Source organism: Heptranchias perlo, chromosome 7 (assembly GCF_035084215.1).
Source record: "Heptranchias perlo isolate sHepPer1 chromosome 7, sHepPer1.hap1, whole genome shotgun sequence".
Classification (NCBI taxonomy): Eukaryota; Metazoa; Chordata; class Chondrichthyes; order Hexanchiformes; family Hexanchidae; genus Heptranchias; species Heptranchias perlo.
In genome coordinates this window covers 83,099,250-83,120,744 of record NC_090331.1, presented here as the reverse complement: position 1 = coordinate 83,120,744, position 21,495 = coordinate 83,099,250, and the positions used below count along the sequence as shown (strand labels likewise).

Genomic DNA, 21,495 nt, shown 5'->3' with positions numbered 1-21,495 from the left:
CAGTGTCAAGCTGAGGTCAAGGAATCGCAAATATAATGCACCACTGGACGCATTATTTGTTCTATATATACACCAAGTGTTTTTACTGGTCTGTGTATTGTACAGCACACAGCTCACTATGGACATCAAAGGCACTCTGCATATAAAGCTCTGCTCTCTGGACACCTCATTTTTAATGGAGAACACGTACTAACTTTTAAAAGTTCCCAGGAGGTTCAATGGGCAGCCTAGATGCTTAAACATGGTTTCATATGATGTTGGAGTTGTACTACAACCAGTGCAAATACCAAGTGATGTGAGACTACCTACTGGCAGTGATTGTTAAAGTTTGGGCTTCCATAGAACCACATTTATAATGGGAAACACCCATGTAAACTCGTTATTCTGATTGTGCAATCTGGTCCCATAGGTATGCACAATTCACGCAAAATGTTGTCCAAATTTTGTTTTCATCTGCCATTTTCTCTTAACACAAATTAATATCTAAAATAAGGCTTTAAACAGAATTTTAAAAATTACATATTTCAAAATAATATTAAGTTTATTCATTGAATTCTTTTCTGGATTTTTAAACACCTTGATTAAAGTTTGTACTTGAAGACCTCAACCTCTTCCAAAAGCCTCATCTTAGAGTTGAGATTTTTGCCCAGAGCAGTGTGTCTGAGCTGAATTTGGATTGTGCAGTGTACCTTATTTCCAGGGTGCATCAGTATCTTTCAGTCACCTTTACCATGCAATATTTTTTCTTTAGCTTTCAGCAATTTCTGTTCAAAAGTTTTTCAAAATGAGTTGAAGATAAGCTAGAGGACAATTTTCAAAAGTTTTACTGTGGTAAAATTCATATTAAGTATTTTAATTTTAAAAGAGAGGCTATGGGTGAAGCACACAAAAAAGTGTTCTGATTACACACCTGTTGTAGCTCTTGTTTTGTGTTCTATAAACTTTATAATGAGAGAGAGAGAGAGAGAGAGAGAGAGAGAGAGAGAGAGAGAGGTGGGGGGAGAGAGGTGGAGGAGAGAGAGAGAGAGAGAGAGAGAGAGAGAGAGAGAGAGAGAGACAGACAGGCAGTCAGAGAGGAAAGAGACAGAAAGACACACCAACTGAGCGGTGAGGGAAAGAATGCATCTTTCTTCATGCAATGTTACTTCAATATTAAAAAAAACCAGTTCAATTTTGAAACTAGCTAATTGTCGTATCTGTTTTGATGATTTAGAAAATCAATGCGAATGGATTACACCCATGAGATAGAGATTCTAACACTTATAGGAAAGGGAGGGGGAGAAAGACACACACACATTTTTCTCATCATCCTAATTTGATTCTTTTTTTAAAAAAGATGAATTTTAAAGCAAACAAAGCCTCTTTGAGGGAAAACAGATAAGAAGGTAGGGTAGGAGGGGTTAGGGGTGGAGGGGTCTCCCCTTGAATGCTACACTCCAGGAGTCCCAAAATAAAAACATGAAAAAGTACCAGAGTACAGCAGGCATACAAAAACTAGAAAGGTGGTGATACTGGAGATGCCCGAGCAATGTCTGTACTAGAAATCACCAGAGGCATTGGATCCCAGGACATGATGAGATTGGACAGAGATTCCACTCATATTGCTCTGTTGCACAATTAGATCTTTTTCTGTTACACAAAAATAAAAACATTTTATGATTTATCTCTAAACTCAGGTTATGGAGAAACCACTTCCATAACCTAGCCCTAGTCATTTAATTAACAAAATTCTGCAATTTGGAAAGTAATTGTATTTATTTTTACAAAAGCACCATTCTTCTAATCAATAATTGAGCAGCCAATCCACATCAAATGTGGAAAATGCTAGCAGTTCTATGTTACAGCAGCAATTTATAAACCAATAATACAAACACTGAGTTACGACAATAACATTGACACACCACACATACATATCAGACATGTCAAGAGAAAAAGATAATTACTTGATAGAACCTCTCTAAGAACAGAAAGTGCAGTCAGTATCGGCGGCAGAAATTAGAACGAAGTAGTAGTACTTCTCCAATAATTCAGTGGGTAAATGCTCTCAATTGTGTTGCATGCTATTGAACAAAAAACCAAGAAAGGTTCAATTCATGGTCTGTACTTAGTTAGCTGATCTCAACTAGGGCAGCAGTGAAGCACAGATTCCTCTGATTTGGAGAGGGAAGAAGGGAAAGGGAAAAAAAAGCCAGAGTGTGTTTTACTGATCACGTTTCAAAGAACCCTGTTAGAATGTGTGCGTCTCTGAACACTGGGCAAGGGCAGGATCAGGCTTGGCTGTGATGCCCCTATGATAGCATAGTCTACCAACGCTAGCTGTCTGGTACCTTCGACTAGGTACTAGAGACCGCATTTGTCAAACTGCACTGCAGCACAAGAAACTACCTCAGGAAAGGAGGGGGAAAAAAAAGAGAACATAATGAAAATATTCTCATCAAAGAATTCAGACAACAAAATAAAGCTTCACAATTAATGTTTATGGCATCATCTGAACCTTCCAAGATTATTTTTGCTGGAATCACTATTTGAACGTGCTTGTGACAGTACTCACCACTTTGAGTTCTGGCACAGATCGGCTAAGCGTCCATTCTTGGCTGTTCACAAATGCATCTGCAAAACATAAGGCCAAAGTCAAAAGTTAATAATCTTTGAAAACTAAGAGATGCAATATTTGAAAAAGGCAAAGCAACATTAAGGATGCCCATAGAAAATATTGCAATTTTGGCAGCAAAGATGGGAAGGCATTTATTATACAAGGCTTGCTAAGTGAAGTTCTGAATCTACACCCCATCCCATGAGTTAACCCCAATCTTCGCCTAACTCAGTCGCAGAGTTTGGTAATTCCCTCAAAAACCCCACAAAACTGTGATATTCTCTGCCCATTTTTTACAATGCAAAGGCTGCACATCACAAAACTGTGATGAATGAAAACAGTTGATCTTAAAGTTTACTCAGAAATATTAAAAAAATAAGATCTATGCTAATGTACAGGGTAGTGTGATGGGTTTGCTTCCACAACTCCCCACGTTCCAAGTTTCTGATCTCAGCTGTGGTGCCAGAGGAAGAAGTCAGGTGGGTTTCTCACAACGAGAGAGTCAGTCCAGTCACTCTCGAGCATCTGGCTCAAGATCGCGACTCAGGTGCTCTCTGGATACTTTTTCTCATACTCAGCACTAAGGATTGCTTCTACAGGCATGTCCATTATCCCCATGAAACAAAACATGACCTTATGCACAAACTAATCTGGAAGGTAGTGTAAATCAAGTGAACAATAATCCCACTATATAAAAAAGAAAGCCTTGCATTTATATAGCGTCTTTCACGACCTCATGACCTTTTACAGCCTATTAAGTCTTTTTTGAAGTGTAGTCACTGTTGTAATGTAGGAAATACAGCAGCCAATTTGCACACAGCCAGGTCCAACAAACAGCAATGTGATAATGACCAGGTAATCTCTTTTAGTGATGTTGGTAGAGGGATAAATATTGGCCAGGACACCGGAGAACTCCACTGCTCTTCTTCAAAATAGTGTCACGGGGTCTTTTACATCCATCTGAGAGGGCAGACAGGGCCTCATCCGAAAGACGACATCTCCGACAGTGCAGCACTCCCTCAGTACTGAACCGGAGTGTCAGCCTAGATTTTATGCTCAAGTCTCTGGAGTGGGACCCACAACCTTCTGACTCAAGTGGAGAGAGTACTACTAACTAAGCCACGGCTGAGACCCTTTATATAATTATCAGAAATAGTACAAAATGCCTCATACATTCCTGCTTTCTCCAACTGATGGACTAATAATAGTCTGATAGATCTTATATCCCAGGCAATAAATTACCAATCAGGTTTACTAAGGAAATTAGCCGAAGCAAAAGTCAAATAACAGCATATTGATAAATCACTTACAATATCTGTTCCAAGATAGTAAAACATCTCAAGCTCTCACAGATCTCCAAAGTAACACTCTTAGTTTGGACCAATAACATGAGGCAAATCTTATACATGAAATTGAACATTCACAGATGCTTCCAGGAGCCCCAAATTATACCATCTCTTTACCTTGAAGACCAAACTGGAACAATGGGAGATCAAAAATGTATCGTTCACAACCAAATACAAATACAGTCATCAAACAAAGACAGGTTTCAAAAAACAATTTGCTCGACAGATTTCCCAAATATAATTAATTACAGTTTCCCATTAAATCCAATAGGGAATTCAGGAGAAACTTCTTTACCCAGAGAGTGGTTAGAATGTGGAAATTGCTACCACATGGAGTAGTTGAGGCGAATAGCATAGATGCATTTAAGGGGAAGCTAGATAAGTACATGAAGAAGAAAAGAATAGAAGGATATGCTAATTGGGTCAGATGAAGAGGGGTGGGAGGAGGCTTGTGTGCAGCATGAACACTGGCATGGACCAGTCAGGCCGAATGGCTGTTTCTGTACTGTAGACTCGATGTAACGCTCTGCAATATTCATACCTGTGAAACAAACGAACTCTCAGAGGAAATGATAACTTCCTCTTTTCCTTTCCCCCATCCACCTCCCCTGGGTCAGCAATCCCAAACGATCAGCTCTGCCTCTTTCTGGCAGCCCAGTAATCAATATTAACTCTTTCTAACAGATGGGTGAATTTTGCATTTGACACTTGATGGCCAGTTTATTTAGTTAGGCATCTGCCTTTGAAGTGGGAGCCTGCAAACTAGCTAGCGTTTTAAGCCATGTACTCTACATATAGACAGGCTGAGCCCAGCAAGCAGTAACCACTTTAAAATAGTCACCAACCTGCCAGCAACCACAATCTAAAAGAAATATTAGAAGTGTAGTCTTCGATGATTTGAAACAAGATCTCCAATCCATTGCAACCATCATTGGCAGAGGTTATGGCATCGGTCTCCTACTCACTCCCTGTGGGCCAGGAGACAGTGGGGGTGAGAAGATCTAATAGGGGAAGGGAATACATTTTTAAAATAATAATTAAATGTTGCATCTAAGATGCACGAAAAAGATCCCGCTGCACTATTTGGGAAAATCACAAAGTACTCTATTGTTTCTAATAATAAGCCAGGAGAGATTTAACCCCTTTACAAACACAGCTGACCCCTGTTTTAGTGAAGGAAATAAGACAGGATCACATTCTATTATGGAGACATATCCCTTGAATGAAGGAAATGGGTCAAATTATAGAGAAAAAGGAAAAAGATGTATTGTGGATATAATTTGACTCGAAGAGGTTGTTAATGAATGTCCGTGCACAAATTGAACCCTTGGGCCACAAGTAATGGTCCCTGCTCATGTTAAAGATATCATATAGTGCAGGAAACGATTTACAATGGAGAGGAAAGTACTGCCAGTGAACACACTTCATTACAAAGCCATTACAGGTGGCTAGGGAAATAGATCAGCCTTTTCGGTGAACCAAGTGCAGGTTAGTGTCTATCTACACTCTTTATGTCGCGACTTGTCTGATACCTGAGTCAGGTTTGAATTCCCTCCTGAGGCAGATCCAGTGAACCTCAGCACAGCTCTCCCCAACAGCTGGTCACTTGGCCAGAAACAAAAGCAGTGAACATTTCCAATTAGTGTCACATTACAGTAACAAACTGGCACACCGATATGCTCCTTCATTCAACGAAATCAAGTTGCTGTTTCTACGTATCAAATCCCATACTGGACATGATCTTTCATCGTTACTCAGCTCATGCCAAGACAGAATATTTTTCAACTATTAATGACATGTATAGAGCTAGGATCAAATTGCAGACTGTTTTAATGGTGCAGGACATTCTTAAAAAGCCAATAATAAATCTGGCAACAATGAATGCTTTCATCAATGGGACTGATGTGGAGATGCCGGTGATGGACTGGGGTGGACAAATGTAAGGAGTCGCACAACACCAAGTTATAGTCCAACAGCCTTATTTGAAATCACAAGCTTTCGGAGCTTTGCTCCTTCGTCAGGTGAAGTGAGGAGGATTTGCATAAAGGCACAGCATATATAGTCAGAGAACAATGCCTGGTGATTACAGATAATCTTTCTAACTGCCCTTCATCACACCTCGGCAGACAGATAATCACAACAATCAAAGGAGTGTTCAAACAGATTAGTCAGGGAAACCTTACATCCAAGAATACTGAGGTGGGGTCACCAGGGGTCAAATGTAGCAGATGCTGGCCGAGTCACAGGAGTATGAACCATGTACCTGGTGGGTGGTGTCCTCTCGTGTGATGGTGGTATCTGTGTCGATGTCCAGGTACATGGTTCATACTCCTGTGACTCAGCAAACGTTGTCTACCTCATACGTTGCAGGAAAGGATGCCCAGAGCATGGTACATCGGCGAGACCATGCAGACACTGCGACAACGGATGAACGGACACCGCGCAACAATCGCCAGACAGGAGGGTTCCCTCCCAGTCGGGGAACACTTCAGCAGTCAAGGACATTCAGCCTCCGATCTTCAGGTAAGTGTTCTCCAAGGTGGCCTTCGAGACACATGATAACGCAACATCGTCGAGCAGAAATTGATAGCCAAGTTCCGCACCCATGAGGTCGGCCTCAACCGGGATCTTGGGTTCATGTCACGCTACATGTAACCTCATCTGACGTGGAGTCATCCAGACTCAAGTCGTAGTTGGCTTGTTCTCCATACACAGATGCGGCCGGACCTGGTGCGATTTCCAGCAAAAAAAAGTTATGTTTTTAATAAAAAACCCCAGCATCTGCTACATTTGACCCCTGGTGACCCCACCTCAGTATTCTTGGATGTAAGGTTTCCCTGACTAATCTGTTTGAACACTCCTTTGATTGTTGTGATTATCTGTCTGCCGAGGTGTGATGAAGGGCAGTTAGAAAGATTATCTGTAATCACCAGGCATTGTTCTCTGACTATATATGCTGTGCCTTTATGCAAATCCTCCTCACTTCACCTGACGAAGGAGCAAAGCTCCGAAAGCTTGTGATTTCAAATAAGGCTGTTGGACTATAACTTGGTGTTATGCGACTCCTTACATCAATGGGACTGTGGCTGAATGGGCATGTGCTGACAACACCAACAACTAACATTTATATAATACCTTCAAGGCAAGGAAAAAACATCCAAGATACTTCACAGAGGCATAAGGAGAAAATGGATACTGAGCATTTAGGAGGGGTGACCAAAATCTTGGTCAAAGAGGTAGGTTTAAAGGAAGAGAGGGAGTTGGGAAGATGGGAGTGGGGTTAGGGATGGGATTCCAGAGCATAGGGTGTAGGCGGCTGAAGGCCAATTGTGGGACGAGGAGGGGCAAGGGGAGAGGCACAAGAGTCTGCATCAGAGAAACTGAGAATTCGGGAGCGATTGTAGGGCCAGAGTAGGTTGTAGAGATAGGCCACAAGGGATTTAAACACAAGGACAAGGACAAGGACAAGAATTTTAAATTTGAGACATTTTTGGACCCAATGTAGGTCACCAGGACAAGCGTAATGAGTGAGCAGGACTTCGATCAGCAGAGTTTTGAATGACCTGGTTTACAGAGTGTGAAGGACTGGAGGCCAGCCAGGAGAACGTTACAATACTGAAGTCTGCAATGACATAGGCGTGGATGGTTTCAGCAGCAGATGAGTTGAGTGAGGGGCAGAGGCCAATGATGTTACAGAGATGAAGTAGGTGGCCTTTGTATCAAAGAGGATATAGAGTCGAAAACTCAGCTCAGGGTCGAGTAGCATACTACTGTTGCAAACAGTCTAGTTCAACCTAAGACAGTGGCCGGGGATGGGGATGGAATCGATGGCAAAAGTACAGAGATTAACAAGGACCAACAAGTGCTTCAACTACATGGATGAAAATTGTCAGATGCAAAAATGCATTTGAAATTAAATTACAGATCAATGTCAACTAGAAAGAACGAACTTGCATATATATAGGACCTTTCACATCCTTAGGATGTCCCAAGGCGCTTTACAGTCAATGAAGTATTTCTGAAGTGTACTCACTGTTGTAGAGTCATAGAGTTATACAGCACGGATAGAGGCCCTTCGGCCCATCGTGTCCGCGCCGGCCATCAGCCCTGTCTACTCTAATCCCATATTCCAGCATTTGGTCCGTAGCCTTGTATGCTATGGCATTTCAAGTGCTCATCCAAATGCTTCTTGAATGTTGTGAGGGTTCCTGCCTCCACAACCCTTTCAGACAGTGAGTTCCAGACTCCAACCACCCTCTGGGTGAAAAAGTTCTTTCTCAAATCCCCTCTAAACCTCCCGCCTTTTACCTTGAATCTATGTCCCCTTGTTATGGAACCCTCAACGAAGGGAAAAAGCTCCTTAGTATCCATCCTATCTGTGCCCCTCATAATTTTGTACACCTCAATCATGTCCCCCCTCAGCCTCCTCTGCTCCAAGGAAAACAAACCCAATCTTCCCAGTCTCTCTTCATAGCTGAAGCGCTCCAGCCCTGGTAACATCCTGGTGAATCTCCTCTACACCCTCTCCAAAGCGATCACATCCTTCCTGTAGTGTGGCGACCAGAACTGCACACAGTACTCCAGCTGTGGCCTAACCAGTGTTTTATACAGCTCCATCATAACCTCCTTGCTCTTATATTCTATGCCTCGGCTAATAAAGGCAAGTATCCCATATGCCTTCTTTACCACCTTATCTACTTGTTCCGCCGCCTTCAGGGATCTGTGAACTTGCACACCAAGATCCCTCTGACCCTCTGTCTTGCCTAGGGTCCTCCCATTCATTGTGTATTCCCTTGCCTTGTTAGTCCCTCCAAAGTGCATCACCTCGCACTTTTCCGGGTTAAATTCCATTTGCCACTCTTCCGCCCATCTGACCAACCCATCTATATCGTCCTGCAGACTGAGGCTATCCTCCTCGCTATTTACCACCCTACCAATTTTTGTATCATCAGCGAACTTACTGATCATACCTTTTACATTCATATCCAAGTCATTAATGTAGACCACAAACAGCAAGGGACCCAGCACCGATCCCTGTGGTACCCCACTGGCCACAGGCTTCCAGTCACAAAAACAACCTTCGACCATCACCCTCTGCCTTCTGCCACTAAGCCAGTTTTGTATCCAAAGTGCCAAGGCACCCTGGATTCCATGGGCTCGTACCTTCTTGACCAGTCTCCTGTGGGGGACTTTATCGAAGGCCTTACTGAAATCCATGTATACCACATCCACTGCGTTACCCTCATCCACACGCCTAGTCACCCCCTCAAAAAATTCAATCAAATTAGTCAGACATGATCTTCCCTTGACAAAGCCATGTTGACTATCCCTGATTAATCCTTGCTTCTCCAAGTGGAGACTAATTTTGTCCTTCAGAATTTTTTCCAATAATTTTCCTACCACTGATGTTAGGCTCACTGGCCTGTAGTTCCCTGGTTTTTCCCTACTCCCCTTCTTGAATAATGGTATTACATTAGCGGTTCTCCAGTCCTCTGGCACATCCCCTGTGGCCAGAGAGGTTCTGAATATATGTGTCAGAGCCCCCGCAATCTCCTCCTTTGCCTCACACAGTAGCCTGGGATACATTTCGTCCGGGCCTGGGGATTTATCCATTTTTAGGCCTGCTAAAACCGCCAATACCTCCTCCCGCTCGATGTTAATATGTTTGAGTATATCACAGTCCCCCTGCCGTATTTCTATGTCTACATCGTCCTTCTCCAGTGAAAACAGATGCAAAAAAGTCATTTAGAACCCCTCCTACATCTGCCGGCTCCACACACAGATTGTCATTTTTGTCCCTAATGGGCCCTATTTTTTCCCTAGTCATCCTCTTACCCTTAATATACTTATAAAACATCTTAGGATTTTCCTTTATTTTGCTCGCCAGTGTTATTTCATGGCCCCTCCTTGATCTCCTAATTTCTTTTTTAAGTATCCCCCTGCACTTTTTGTACTCCTCTAGGGCTTCCTCCGTCTTTAGCCTTTTGTATCTGCCAAAAGCCCTCCTTTTTTTCCTAATCCATTCTCGTATATCCCCTGACATCCAAGGTTCCCTGGAGTTCTTGGAACCACTGTTGTGATGAAGGCAACTACTGCAGCCAATTGATGCACAGCAAGATACCACAAACTGCAATGACCTGATAATCTGCTTTGGTCATGTTGGTTGAGGGATAAATGTTGGCCGAGACACTGGAGAAAGTTCTCTTCCTTGAATAGTGCCATGGGATCTTTTATGTACGCCTTAGATACCAGAGTGGGGCTTTAACCCTCGACCTTCAGACTCAGAGGCAAATGTGCTACCGCTGACACTAAAAATTAAGCAATGCAATATATTTTTAATTTGTACTGCTCAAGCAGGTGCCATGCCATGTGTAGATCAAGGATTTGTACAGATCAAATACAACTTTTTTTGCTCAGGCTTATTTACTGTACATAACACAACTAAGTGAGCAAAGAATATGGGCAAGCTTTGAATTTTAGAAATTAGAAATTAACTCTTCTGTAACACACAAAGTGTCAGTTACTGTCAGTTTCTATATATCTGCACAAACAAATATAAAGCAATGAGTAAGTGTCATGGCCAAATATGACTTGAAGAAGCATCAGTCCACTTACATAGACACTAATGGACTGCTGAATCTATCCACTGGTCCAGTGGATAAGAACATAAGAACCCACCAAAGCTTTGAAAAAAACATTTTTTTATATATGAAGAATATTGGGAAAAGGGCAGGGGAACTGAACTCAGTGGACACCTCTATCAAAGAGCTGGTACAGGCAAGATGTTCCAAATGGCCTCCTTCTTTGCAGTAAGATTCTATGATTCTAAGCCTGTTCCTTCCACATGCAATCCATCACAGACTTTACCCAAATAACTTTAATCCTCTACCGCAATAAATCAACCAAAAACCTAGAATATCGTATAACCTTATACCCTATATTATTAATTCCAGACTAGTTGCTTTCTTTGTTTGACATTTCCTTTTTCTTAAAAAAAAAAGAAATTCTCTCGCAATGTTTTCTCTTCCCATTGTGAAAGTATCAACTCCCTTGATGGAGTACAGTCCCATTGGTAGATAATTCTTCACTCGTGAGCCTTGACAGTGAATGTTAAATTTTGGAGGACATCACAATCGAACTTGATTTTGCCTAGCCTGACATTCACACCATGTACTTCCAGCAAGAGTCAGTAGATCAGGTGCTAAACCCCTGCTTCATTTCTATCTTCTCTAATCCATGGTAAGGCCACCAGTAGTGCCCAATAACTACTACTGTGCCTCCTCTGAGGTTAGTTTTTGATCTTTCCATGCTCAGAAACCATCATGCTCTATGAAATATTTAATCATCTCTATTTGTACTTCAATCCCATTCCTAACTTGATAATTACCCTGTTTTATTTTTTCTTAAATTTGTTAATTGGCATATTAGTCACTCTTTTTAGGAATCTATTCCACATATCCAGTGAGGAAAAAATGTGCTTCTGGTCTCGAATCTTACTTGAAGTTTGTTAATTTTGCACTCGTGTCCCCTCGTTCTATACGGACAATCTAAGGTAAATAGGCTTCCCAATCTCTCATCTCTTTAAAGACCTGGATAATGCCCTCATTTTTTTTCTAACAAAAAACAGTTCTGTTCTGTGTCTCTCCTCATAATTAAGTCCAAGAATCATCCTTGCAACACAACATTTTTCTGAAGGAAAGATGCCCAAAATTGCCATGTTGTAAATGTGGTCTCACCAGTGATCTATCAATTTAACTTACTTAAACTAGCAATGAATGCCTTTAAGATGCATGCTAGCACTTGATTATGGGTTAGAATGAACACAAAGATGGCAAATTCAGCATATCAACAAACCAAATGTTACCATACGATAAGTATCTACCATGAGACACATACGCTTTCACACCACCTTCACCATGCAATCATGATCAATATGCTTGCTGCACATGTAGAAAGAAAGAAAATCATTTCAAATTTTTTTAAATGTGTTTTATTTTGAAAATTATTATGACCACCAAATGATTCTACCAGTAGCCACACTAAGCAACTCATACTATAAAAGGCAGCGCAAGGTAAAGAACATTTAAATACTATTAGCAGCAACCTAGTCTGTCAATCAGAGTTAAATCCCATTTACTAATCTTTGTTTTTCAAAGAATACGCAGCAACCAGAAACTCGCTAGATTAAAATCGATCTGTAAACTATACGACCTTTTTTTTTTAAGAAATAGAAATTTAGTGCAAATGCAAAGTCTTTCGATTAGTGGACTAACAGGTCATGCTGGTAGGCTGTCATTACAGTTGTAATATTTTCATAATTCAAAACTTGCAATATAGTTAAATGCACCCTTTGTGGACACTGGGCAAGGATCCAGTCTCAATGTTCCACAACAATCTTCCTTCTAACTAGATCTGTAAAAATCCCTGGGCTGTTTCATGGAGCTGGCTTATACACAAGAGATTTGAAGATCAGAACATCTGCTTTCTCATGGTCCAAATACAATCTTGGAAAATTGCTAGCCTTAGTGCGGTGCAGTGCTGGGTAGTAACTGGCACAATGTTGTATCTACACACCAATGACAGCAAGTCACTGAGCAAAACAATGACAGTCTAAGATTGTGCACGGCAAAATCATTGTTGTATGTGTGATGCATCACCTCCCAATTGTGGAGCCTTACCTACACAACAGGACACCACTGATATATTCACGTTCCAGTAAATGAAGATTTACAAATCAAAACGCACAGTTAAAGATACTGCAAAAGTAGAATTGTAATGCATCGAGTTTGAATTTCATAAAGTATATTTACTCTCAAGAATAATTTTACCAAGTGTTGGGTGTTTCAAAACAGGTTCAAACAATGTCCAGTCTTTAATACTTAGACTATTAAAAAAATAAGTCTGATCCTCAAAACAGAAATTAGCTCTTGTGCTACAGCAAAGAGCTGCACATTTAGATCGTCTTGAGAGAAGAGGCTATTGTCCTATATATTTTGTGAAAGAAGGTTTATCATCTTTCTGAAGGACTGAGAAAAAGATGGGCGTAGGGATATAAACACCATTCCTTTTATTGCCTCAGGCATTTATCCTACATTGTGACTGGATGCAGAATTGCAAGGCCATTTCACACCATAAAGACCAATTTTCACCATATATTATTATTTTATGTTTGTGGTAAATCAAATTTAAATTGAGAATTTTTCTACAATTCAAAAAAAAATCAGTACGTCCTCAATCAATAGGATGCATTTTCCAAGACACGCTTCCCAGTTCATGTCGCTGTGCTCTCTGTATAAAGTCCCCAAATGAACATTAATAAGAAGGATCTCCATGGTGAAAAATTGCAGATAGTCAGTTGGAGCCCACCGACAGGGGCCACAATGGCACGTTGCAGTGTGCTATGGAAAACTAGGTCAGAGAGTGGCACGCAAAACCCAGCTCACAAAAGGTGGTGGTGTTGTATGTTAATACCTCAACGTTCTGAGCCACATGGGCACAACATTGGTTAGAGCCTGTGATTACCTGCATAGCAAATTTACATCTCCGCCAAGGTTATTGAGAGTAGGGAGGTATGCAGGTAGAGAGGAGAAAATGGGTTCTAAATTGTCAGGCTTGTGTTACATATATCTGGTTGACGAGCAGCAGAGTCTTGGGAGTAGATCATATATCTGCGAAACTGCCTATGACACAAGATGAACCAGTGTGAAGAAATATCTTGAAAAATGTGCAGATTGATAAATAAATGAAAGAACAATGTTTGGTATTGAAGCTCTCGAGGAGTAGCACATACAAGCATAATTATAAATACAGCAAAGACTAGAATTTGGCGGCATTCTACTGCTCAAGGCATATGAAAATAGTACGTGGTGAAATAAATACTGATGCTTTTGTTGGTGTACTGTAAATCCAGATACTCTGTAGATTTTGTCTCTGCAGAAGTGACAGCCATCTTGTGAAGAAAACTAAAATGTATGATCAGTACATTAATTCCATCCCTGGCTTGGCTTTACAAAACTACAGATTTTCAAACCGAGATTTCCGGACCTGGGAGGTCTTCAGATATCTATTTTTTGACTTGCTAGTATGTTTTTTCTGTTGCTGCATATTAATTTAAAAAAACACATTTTTTGGAATGATAGCATTGTTTTCTCTTGGGTAACTGACCTTGTCATTTGGAAGTTAGGAATGGGGAGGGTCCAAAGGAGTGTCATAAACAGTTCCCTCACACACAAGGACTTGAAAACCACTGTTCAAAACAACAGGGTGCAGAAACAAAATGAATCAGAGCCAGCCCAACCAAGGAAAATGTTAGGTCCCAAATGATCAACATTCTATCCACCCATAAGGACACATTGTATTCATTAAGTGTGCTATTTCAAAAACTCCAATTAAATCTATAAACTCAAGTGCAGGACTAGCCAAATAGAGAAGTGGTTTACTCAACTAGCTGGTGACATGGTACCTGACTAAAAATAAACAAAACCTGGTGATCACATATGAACTCCTGAAACATTATTTTGCAGTATTATTAGTCAGGGCAAATTGTGCACAGCTCGCCTTCAGACACTTAAAGCTTAGCTGTTCTCAAAGGCAAGTCATTAGCAGGCATGTTACCATGACAACTGTACAGTTTGGCAAACTCATCATCACAAACCTCACTTCTCGCAAATCTTCAAAAACACTCGGGCTGCCTCCAGTAGGCTGCCCATCAGATGAGCGGTACCGCACATTCACGTGACTCTGGTGTCCATACAAAGGCTCAAGATAAGATTTTATTTTTTTGCCTGAAGGTCTCTCTCATCCCGAGCCTTAGCTCAGTGCGGCTTTAGCTTCCCACTGAGAACCAACTACGTTCATCAGACATGCAAAGGGTCTAGGACGCCTTCCCAGCATGAGATGGGCCATGGGCTTGCTTTGAGCCAAGCCAAGCACATGAAGAGGTGTTAAATGAAGTGTCTCTTCATTTCACCCTATGTATTAACCTGCTACTGTTTAAAGCAACCCTTAATACCATGAATGCCACGGTAACTCAATTTGAATTTCAGATCAACTCCACCCCAGGTCCAAGCATGGCAAAAGCATTAAAACAGAAAGGATCAGAAGTCATGCTCAAAAGAGATTAATTCATAATAAAATAAAACCAGCACGATCATGAGGTTTATGATGAATCACAACTTCAGTAAGAAACAGAACCTAGATCGTTACACGACAGTAGCTATTATTTTCCAACAATAGTGGCATACAAATACTCTTCATCTCGAGCTGCATTTAAACAAATTGATCTTATGCCATTTATACACGAGCATTTCCCTACACTCTTACTGCAAAGAGCAGCAAATCAAATGATAATTTCTCTAAACGGGGTTGGAAATCATGCTCTTAAGCCAGCTGTGTTCAACTTCCAGAATAGAACCACATATTTCAGACACAAAGAGGCCAAAATCCTTGAACTCTCTACCTAACAACATCGTGGGAGTACCTTTACCACACGGACAGCAGAGGTTCAATAAGACGACCCACCACCACCTTCTCGGGGCAACTAGGGGCGGACAATAAATAGCAGCCTTCCCAGTGACGCCCACATCCTGAGAATGAATCTGGAATCAGTTCATCCAACAGAGACCAAGGAGAGAACCTGTAATCTTCCTGCACGTACTACGTCACAAGGTCTACTTACCCAGTGAAGCCACCAGATTAGCCCAGTTTTAATTGTTCATATAATTTTTTTTTTGTTTTAATTCTACAGTTGACAATTACCCAATTTTTCCCCATATAGCACTGAAATAGCAAGTAGCACCCCTAAACTTTGGAATTCCCTCCCTAAACCCCTCTGTCTCTCTCTCCTCCTTCAAGACGATCCTTAAAACCTACCTCTTTGTCCGGGCTTTTGGTCACCTTTCCTAATATGGCAGTTTTGCATGGTACTGTTTGTCTTATATTGCATGGTACTGTTCGGTCGCCTTTATAACATATTATGTGGCTCAGTGTCAAATTTCATTTGGGAACGTATGATAACACTCCTGTGAAGTGCCTTGGGATGTTTTAGTACATTAAAGGCTCTATATAAATGCAAGTTGTTGTTGTTGTATTGCGATGTGCAAACCTATTGCTGATGGAGACCAACACCTTTGGAACTCACTTCTAGGATCCTAATGCCTCCTCCACATCTGTTCCAAATGTAGATTTACACGATACATTTTAGGATTGTAAAAACTTTTGGTACAATATACAGAATTATAGAATATTACAGCCTTAGTATGAAGAATTTATTTCTAACCTCTCCTTCAATTCTTTGTGATTATCGCAATACTGGTATTGTTATTTCACTGATGATAACAAGAAGTGGGAACAATCGATCATGATTTACCTTGTCATAACATTTCAGAATCTTGGATCACCTCTCTCAGGTCACCGTTTAATCTTCTTAACTCGAGAGAAAAAGCACCAAGTTTCTTCATAACTGTTATCCCTTATCCCTGGTAACATCCTAGATAATTTAGGCTACAACTTTTACATTGCTCTTGCATTCTTATTAAAATGGTGTGTATAAAACTGTACACAATACTCCAATTGTGGTCTAACTCAGATCTTGTCCAAGTTCAGCATTACCTCCTTATTTTTTCTATGCCTCCCCCAAGCCCTCAATAAAAGTCCTATGCTCTTCATATAGTTTTTCTGGTTAAGCAGCTGAATTTTTTTATATATCACCTTGCCCCTCCCCTGCATTTATGGAAATTATAAAACTTACATGATAAACAGTGCCATGCAATATTGCCAAACATCTGACAGCATCACTTCAAAGAACTAAAGGGGACAGTTACAATTCATGATCCATGAGAGATTTATCATGGGGAAAAAAAAAATGATCAATACACACTCTAAATGAGTTAAGAATCTTTAGGTAAAAGGAAAGAACTTGCATTTGTATAGAGTCTTTCACGACCTAAGGACGCCCCAAAGCACTTCACAGCCAATGAAGTACTTTTGAAGTGTAGTCACTGTTGTAAGGTATATTGAGAGATGCGTGACCTGTTTCTGTCACTGCTTTTGTTCCTAGTGTGAGATATGATGCAAATAACGTATTGATCGTGCCGTACAATAGAGTTTCAGTTAAACTGAGTTCTCAAATGTGTATACCGACGCATATATTTTATAGAAACTACTGTACGTTTTGACTTTACAGTGCTTGCGAAAGGAGTGCAGGTTTTAAATCCAGGTTTTTGACATGACTGTGCTAGCACTGGGAGCAATGGAGGTTACGGAGGCGAGGCAACTTATTTTTATGGTCTTTGGGGATCAATAATATCTGGGAATGGAAGCGGGGAAGTGAAACCCTGCTTACTCGTGGTGATGTCAGTTGAATTCATTGGACAGTTGTTTTTTTTTTAAAAAAAGAACTAGTTCTGATTTGTATTGGTTCTTTCATCCTTCTCTCATCGAAGATGTCAGCCGTGGCTCAGTTTTAGCACTTTCCGCTTTAAGTCAGAAGGTTGTGGGTTCAAGCCTCACTCGAGACTTGAGCTCATAATCCAGGCTGCCACTCCAGTGCAGTTCTGAGGGAGTGCTACATAGAACCATAGAAAAGATACAGCACAGAAGGGTGCCATTCGGCCCCACGTGTCTGTGCCGGCTCGAAGAACAACCAGGTGCTCATTCTAATCCCACCTTCCAGCACCCGGTCCGTAGCCCTGCAGCTTACAGCACTTGAGGTACAGGTCCAGGTACTTTTTAAAAGAGATGAGGGTCCCTGCCTCTACCACCAATTTGTGCAGCAAATTCCATACATCCACCACCCTCTGGGTAAAAAAGGTTTTCTTCATGTCCCCTCTAATCCTTCCGCCAATCAGCTTAAATCTATGTCCCCTCGTTCTTGAACTCTCCGCTAGGGGAAACAGGTACTCCCTGTCTACTCTATCTGGGCCCCTCATAATTTTGTACACCTCAATCAAGTCACCCCTCAGCCTCCTCTGCTCTAAGGAAAACAACCCCAGCCTATCCAATCTCTCCTCGGAGCTGCAATTTTCAAACCCTGGCAACATTCTTCTAAATCTTCTCTGCACTCTCTCTCTTGAGAGAGAGAGCAATTACGTCCTTCCTGTAATGTGGTGACCAGAACTGTGCACAATACTCCAGCTGTGGCCTTATCAGCGTTTTATACAGTTCCATCATTACATCCCTGCTTTTGTATTCTGCACCTCGGCTAATAACCGAGAGCATTCCGTATGCCTTCTTCACAACCTTATCTACCTGTACTGCCACCTTCAGGGACCTGTGCACATGCACTCCAAGGTCTCTCACTTCCTTTACCCCTTTCAATATATTCCCGTTTACTGCGTATTCCCTTTTATTGTTTGCCCTCCCTGAGTGCATTACCTCACACTTCTCCGGGTTGAACTCCATTTGCTGCACTGTCGGAGGTGCTGTTTTTAAGATGAAATATTAAACTGAGGCCCCATCTTCCCTCTCATGAACATAAAAGATCCCATGACACTATTTCGAACAGCAGCAGAGATCTCCCCAGTGGCCTGGCCAATATTTATCCCTCAACCAACACGACTAAAAAAAAGATGATCTGGTCATTATCACATTGCTGTTTGAGGGACCTCGCTGTGCGCAAATTGGCTGCTGCGTTTCCTACTTTTCAACAGCGACTACACTTAACAAAAAAATTACTTATTTGGCTGTAAGGCGCTTTGGGACGTCCTGAAGTCGTGAAAGGCACTGTATAAATGCAAGTTCTTTCTTTCGTCAGTTCATTGTTTTGCTCTCCAAATTCTGTTCCGTTTTCAGTGAAGGCATCACCACACATTCACAGGGATTTAGGATTCTACTCTCTGTTGCAAGTGGTGCTTTTAAACATTCTGGGTTAAATCTAACCTGGACAAATCAACAAATAGTTTTGAAATAATTATAATCAGTGAGCTCCCTGAGAACCCCTTGGGTAATGGTACAGCAAGGGAGATGGGGGTGTGGGAAGAGAAAGAAGGAGAGGGAGGAAGTAAAGAGAGCGAACAAGCACAGGGCTTTCATCCAAATTCCATTATTTCACTTTTTGGCAGCTATCCCCAGCAAAGATGTGGCCAGACTTGCTACCATGCAGCTCAGCTTCGACACAGTAATACAAAATGGGAACATCTTACACATTTTGAGATCCTGACAAGTGACACAGACACCACATTAATATGCGTCTTACTGCATAAATTTATTTTTGAGGATAAAGGGACGGAAAACAGACTCACACCTGAAATTGTAATAAAGTCATGCACTGTCAGGCACATGGGAAGGAGAAAAAAGTTTTTTTTTTGGCTGTTTTACCCATTTGCTCTTGGCAAACATGAAGTCAACAGATGTTACAGGCATTGGAAAATATTTTTCATGCTCGTTCAGTCCAGCGTTGACCCTAAAATAAACCTTCAGGAAGCTAATTTTTTTTCCGCGCATTTCAAAACATTGAGTGAAACCAACCTGAGATGATCAAGACATACAATTATGAATAAAGCTGTACAATGAAGTACACAATAGATCTGTGTGGGGCCAATTCAGACACATCTACTGAGACTTACTGTATCAAATACAGCAGCATGGAGCTCAGGTACTCAATTGAAAAATCCAGGCGATCATGAATGAGAATACTTCCCACAGTTCCCATCATGTTACTGGAGAAGAAACATGATGTCTCCACATCAGCGAAAGTTATACAGAAGTATCTTCTCCCAAGTTAACTTGCTGCTGTAACGAACATTTTGTGAACATTCAACAAACTTATTGTCCCATTTGCTTTTATATATTTTTAAAAAGTCAAGTTTAGATGTTACTGAGCATACCGTACCTTCTCTCCATCTAATCAGGTTGCAAATATGAGGATTGCAAAAGACCTTCCCCACTGTTCATTTGCAAGGAATAACAGTGGCTGGATCAGTTCCTGGTCATTCCAGAGAAATGTGTAACTAGCAATGGCAGTAATTCAGGGCTACAGCAGTGGCTTCATTCTAAGGGAATGTGGACTGTTTACATCATTAATTCTGCTGTTTTGTTAAGGAACTAACTTTGTTTTTGGGAAAAACAATTTAGGATGAGATCAGCATTTCAGCAGTATATTTAAAGAACCAGGATGGAGTGCAGAGTAGATCATTTTCTTGTGCATAATGTCAAGTTATTGCTAGGGATATCACAAATTGAGTAAATCCTAGATGCGGCATTTTCAGTTGCAAATCAGCAGCATGCCCAAGCATTGGCTCGCGGCAAAAATCAACATGGCTAAAAGCAACAAGTTATGCCCTTGCCACAAGTCACAGACCACAGACAACGGCCTATGTTTTAATCTGAGCTCAGTGTTACTGCTGTTGCACCCATTAGCAATGTGCGTGCCTTACTTTTATGGGAGTTGACTCACACTGCCCTATATCTGCTTGTACAGTAGCAGGACCCGGGAGAGTTACAGTGAAATTCCCTTCTAATCTGGATAGGATCTTGGTGTCTTCACACCTGTGTTTCTTCAATCTCTCCGAAAGCAGTCCCAGTTATCACTAAATGAGGTGGCTTCTGATTCGAATTGTAAGCTGCTTTATCCCATCATAGGATGTAAAGTGCACAATAATAGTTATGACCAGAGTCACTTAGCTCAATTGATAAACATTATATTCATGTAATAATACAAAATAACACACACACAGCAGTGCCCCACTCCAGTGAGAACTTACTGCACGTAAACAGAATACCGTCTCCGCGTTCTGCCCTACAGTGCCAGGGCAAAGCTACTCTTCGCGGCCTTTTGTTGCCTGCCTGCCTCTGTGGCCTGGTTTCCTACAACCGGGCTGTCGTGAGTGAGTGAGAGAGAGTCAGGAGGAGATCAAAGCCTTCCCAACACAACGGGTAGAATATGTTTACTTCTTGCAAAGACCAGTTACTGAATTGCTTATTGCTTAGTCTGTGAGAAAAAACATTCTAATTAGTATATCAACTACTTTTCGTCTGACTTTGGATTCACAATCCAACATGGACATATCCTGAGAAACTAAGTTTAAAGAAAGCTTTAACTCAAAACACCTTTTAAAATAACGCATACCTAGATCCTTTCTGTAGAAAAGTGGTCAAAGACTCCTGAAATGTGACAGTTTTTGTGCTAGTGACATTCAAGTAAGGGTATCATACACTTTTAGAATGTAATTACTGTAGGTTTTATAAATAACATATACAGGGCTTTAAAGGTGAAATTGCAAGGACTGGGTGGCAGATCAGGTTACACACTGGCGTTGCACCCTCTGGAACCTGGGTTTAGATTCAGCATAGACTGATGAGACAGTAGCCCCTCTGTCTGCTGGATATTAGGGCCCCATGTAAAATGAGTTTGGACAATGTTAATCCAGTTTCTAGTATTCATGGGCCCTCAGTACAAAACAGCCCCCAATTCTCCACATACTGTCAATCTCATTCATAAAACCACAGCATGGATGGTGTGGGAAATGGAATAATGTCACACTATAGTTCTTCTGAGGTTAGAACTAAAGCACATTGTTGGAACGGAAAAGAGGGAGCTTTAACCTTGCATGTAACTTG

General features: G+C 41.2%; 1 protein-coding gene across 2 annotated transcripts in view; it reads right to left on the bottom strand.

Annotated features, from left to right (window-relative positions):
- The window catches only part of agap1 (ArfGAP with GTPase domain, ankyrin repeat and PH domain 1), a 655,663-nt gene that overhangs the window by 391,618 nt on the left and 242,550 nt on the right, over window positions 1-21,495 (bottom strand). For both annotated transcript variants that reach the window (XM_067987994.1, XM_067987993.1), the window contains exon 2: window positions 2,552-2,610. In XM_067987994.1, the coding sequence (XP_067844095.1) occupies window positions 2,552-2,610 (59 nt within the window). The remainder of the gene's footprint in view (window positions 1-2,551; window positions 2,611-21,495) is intronic.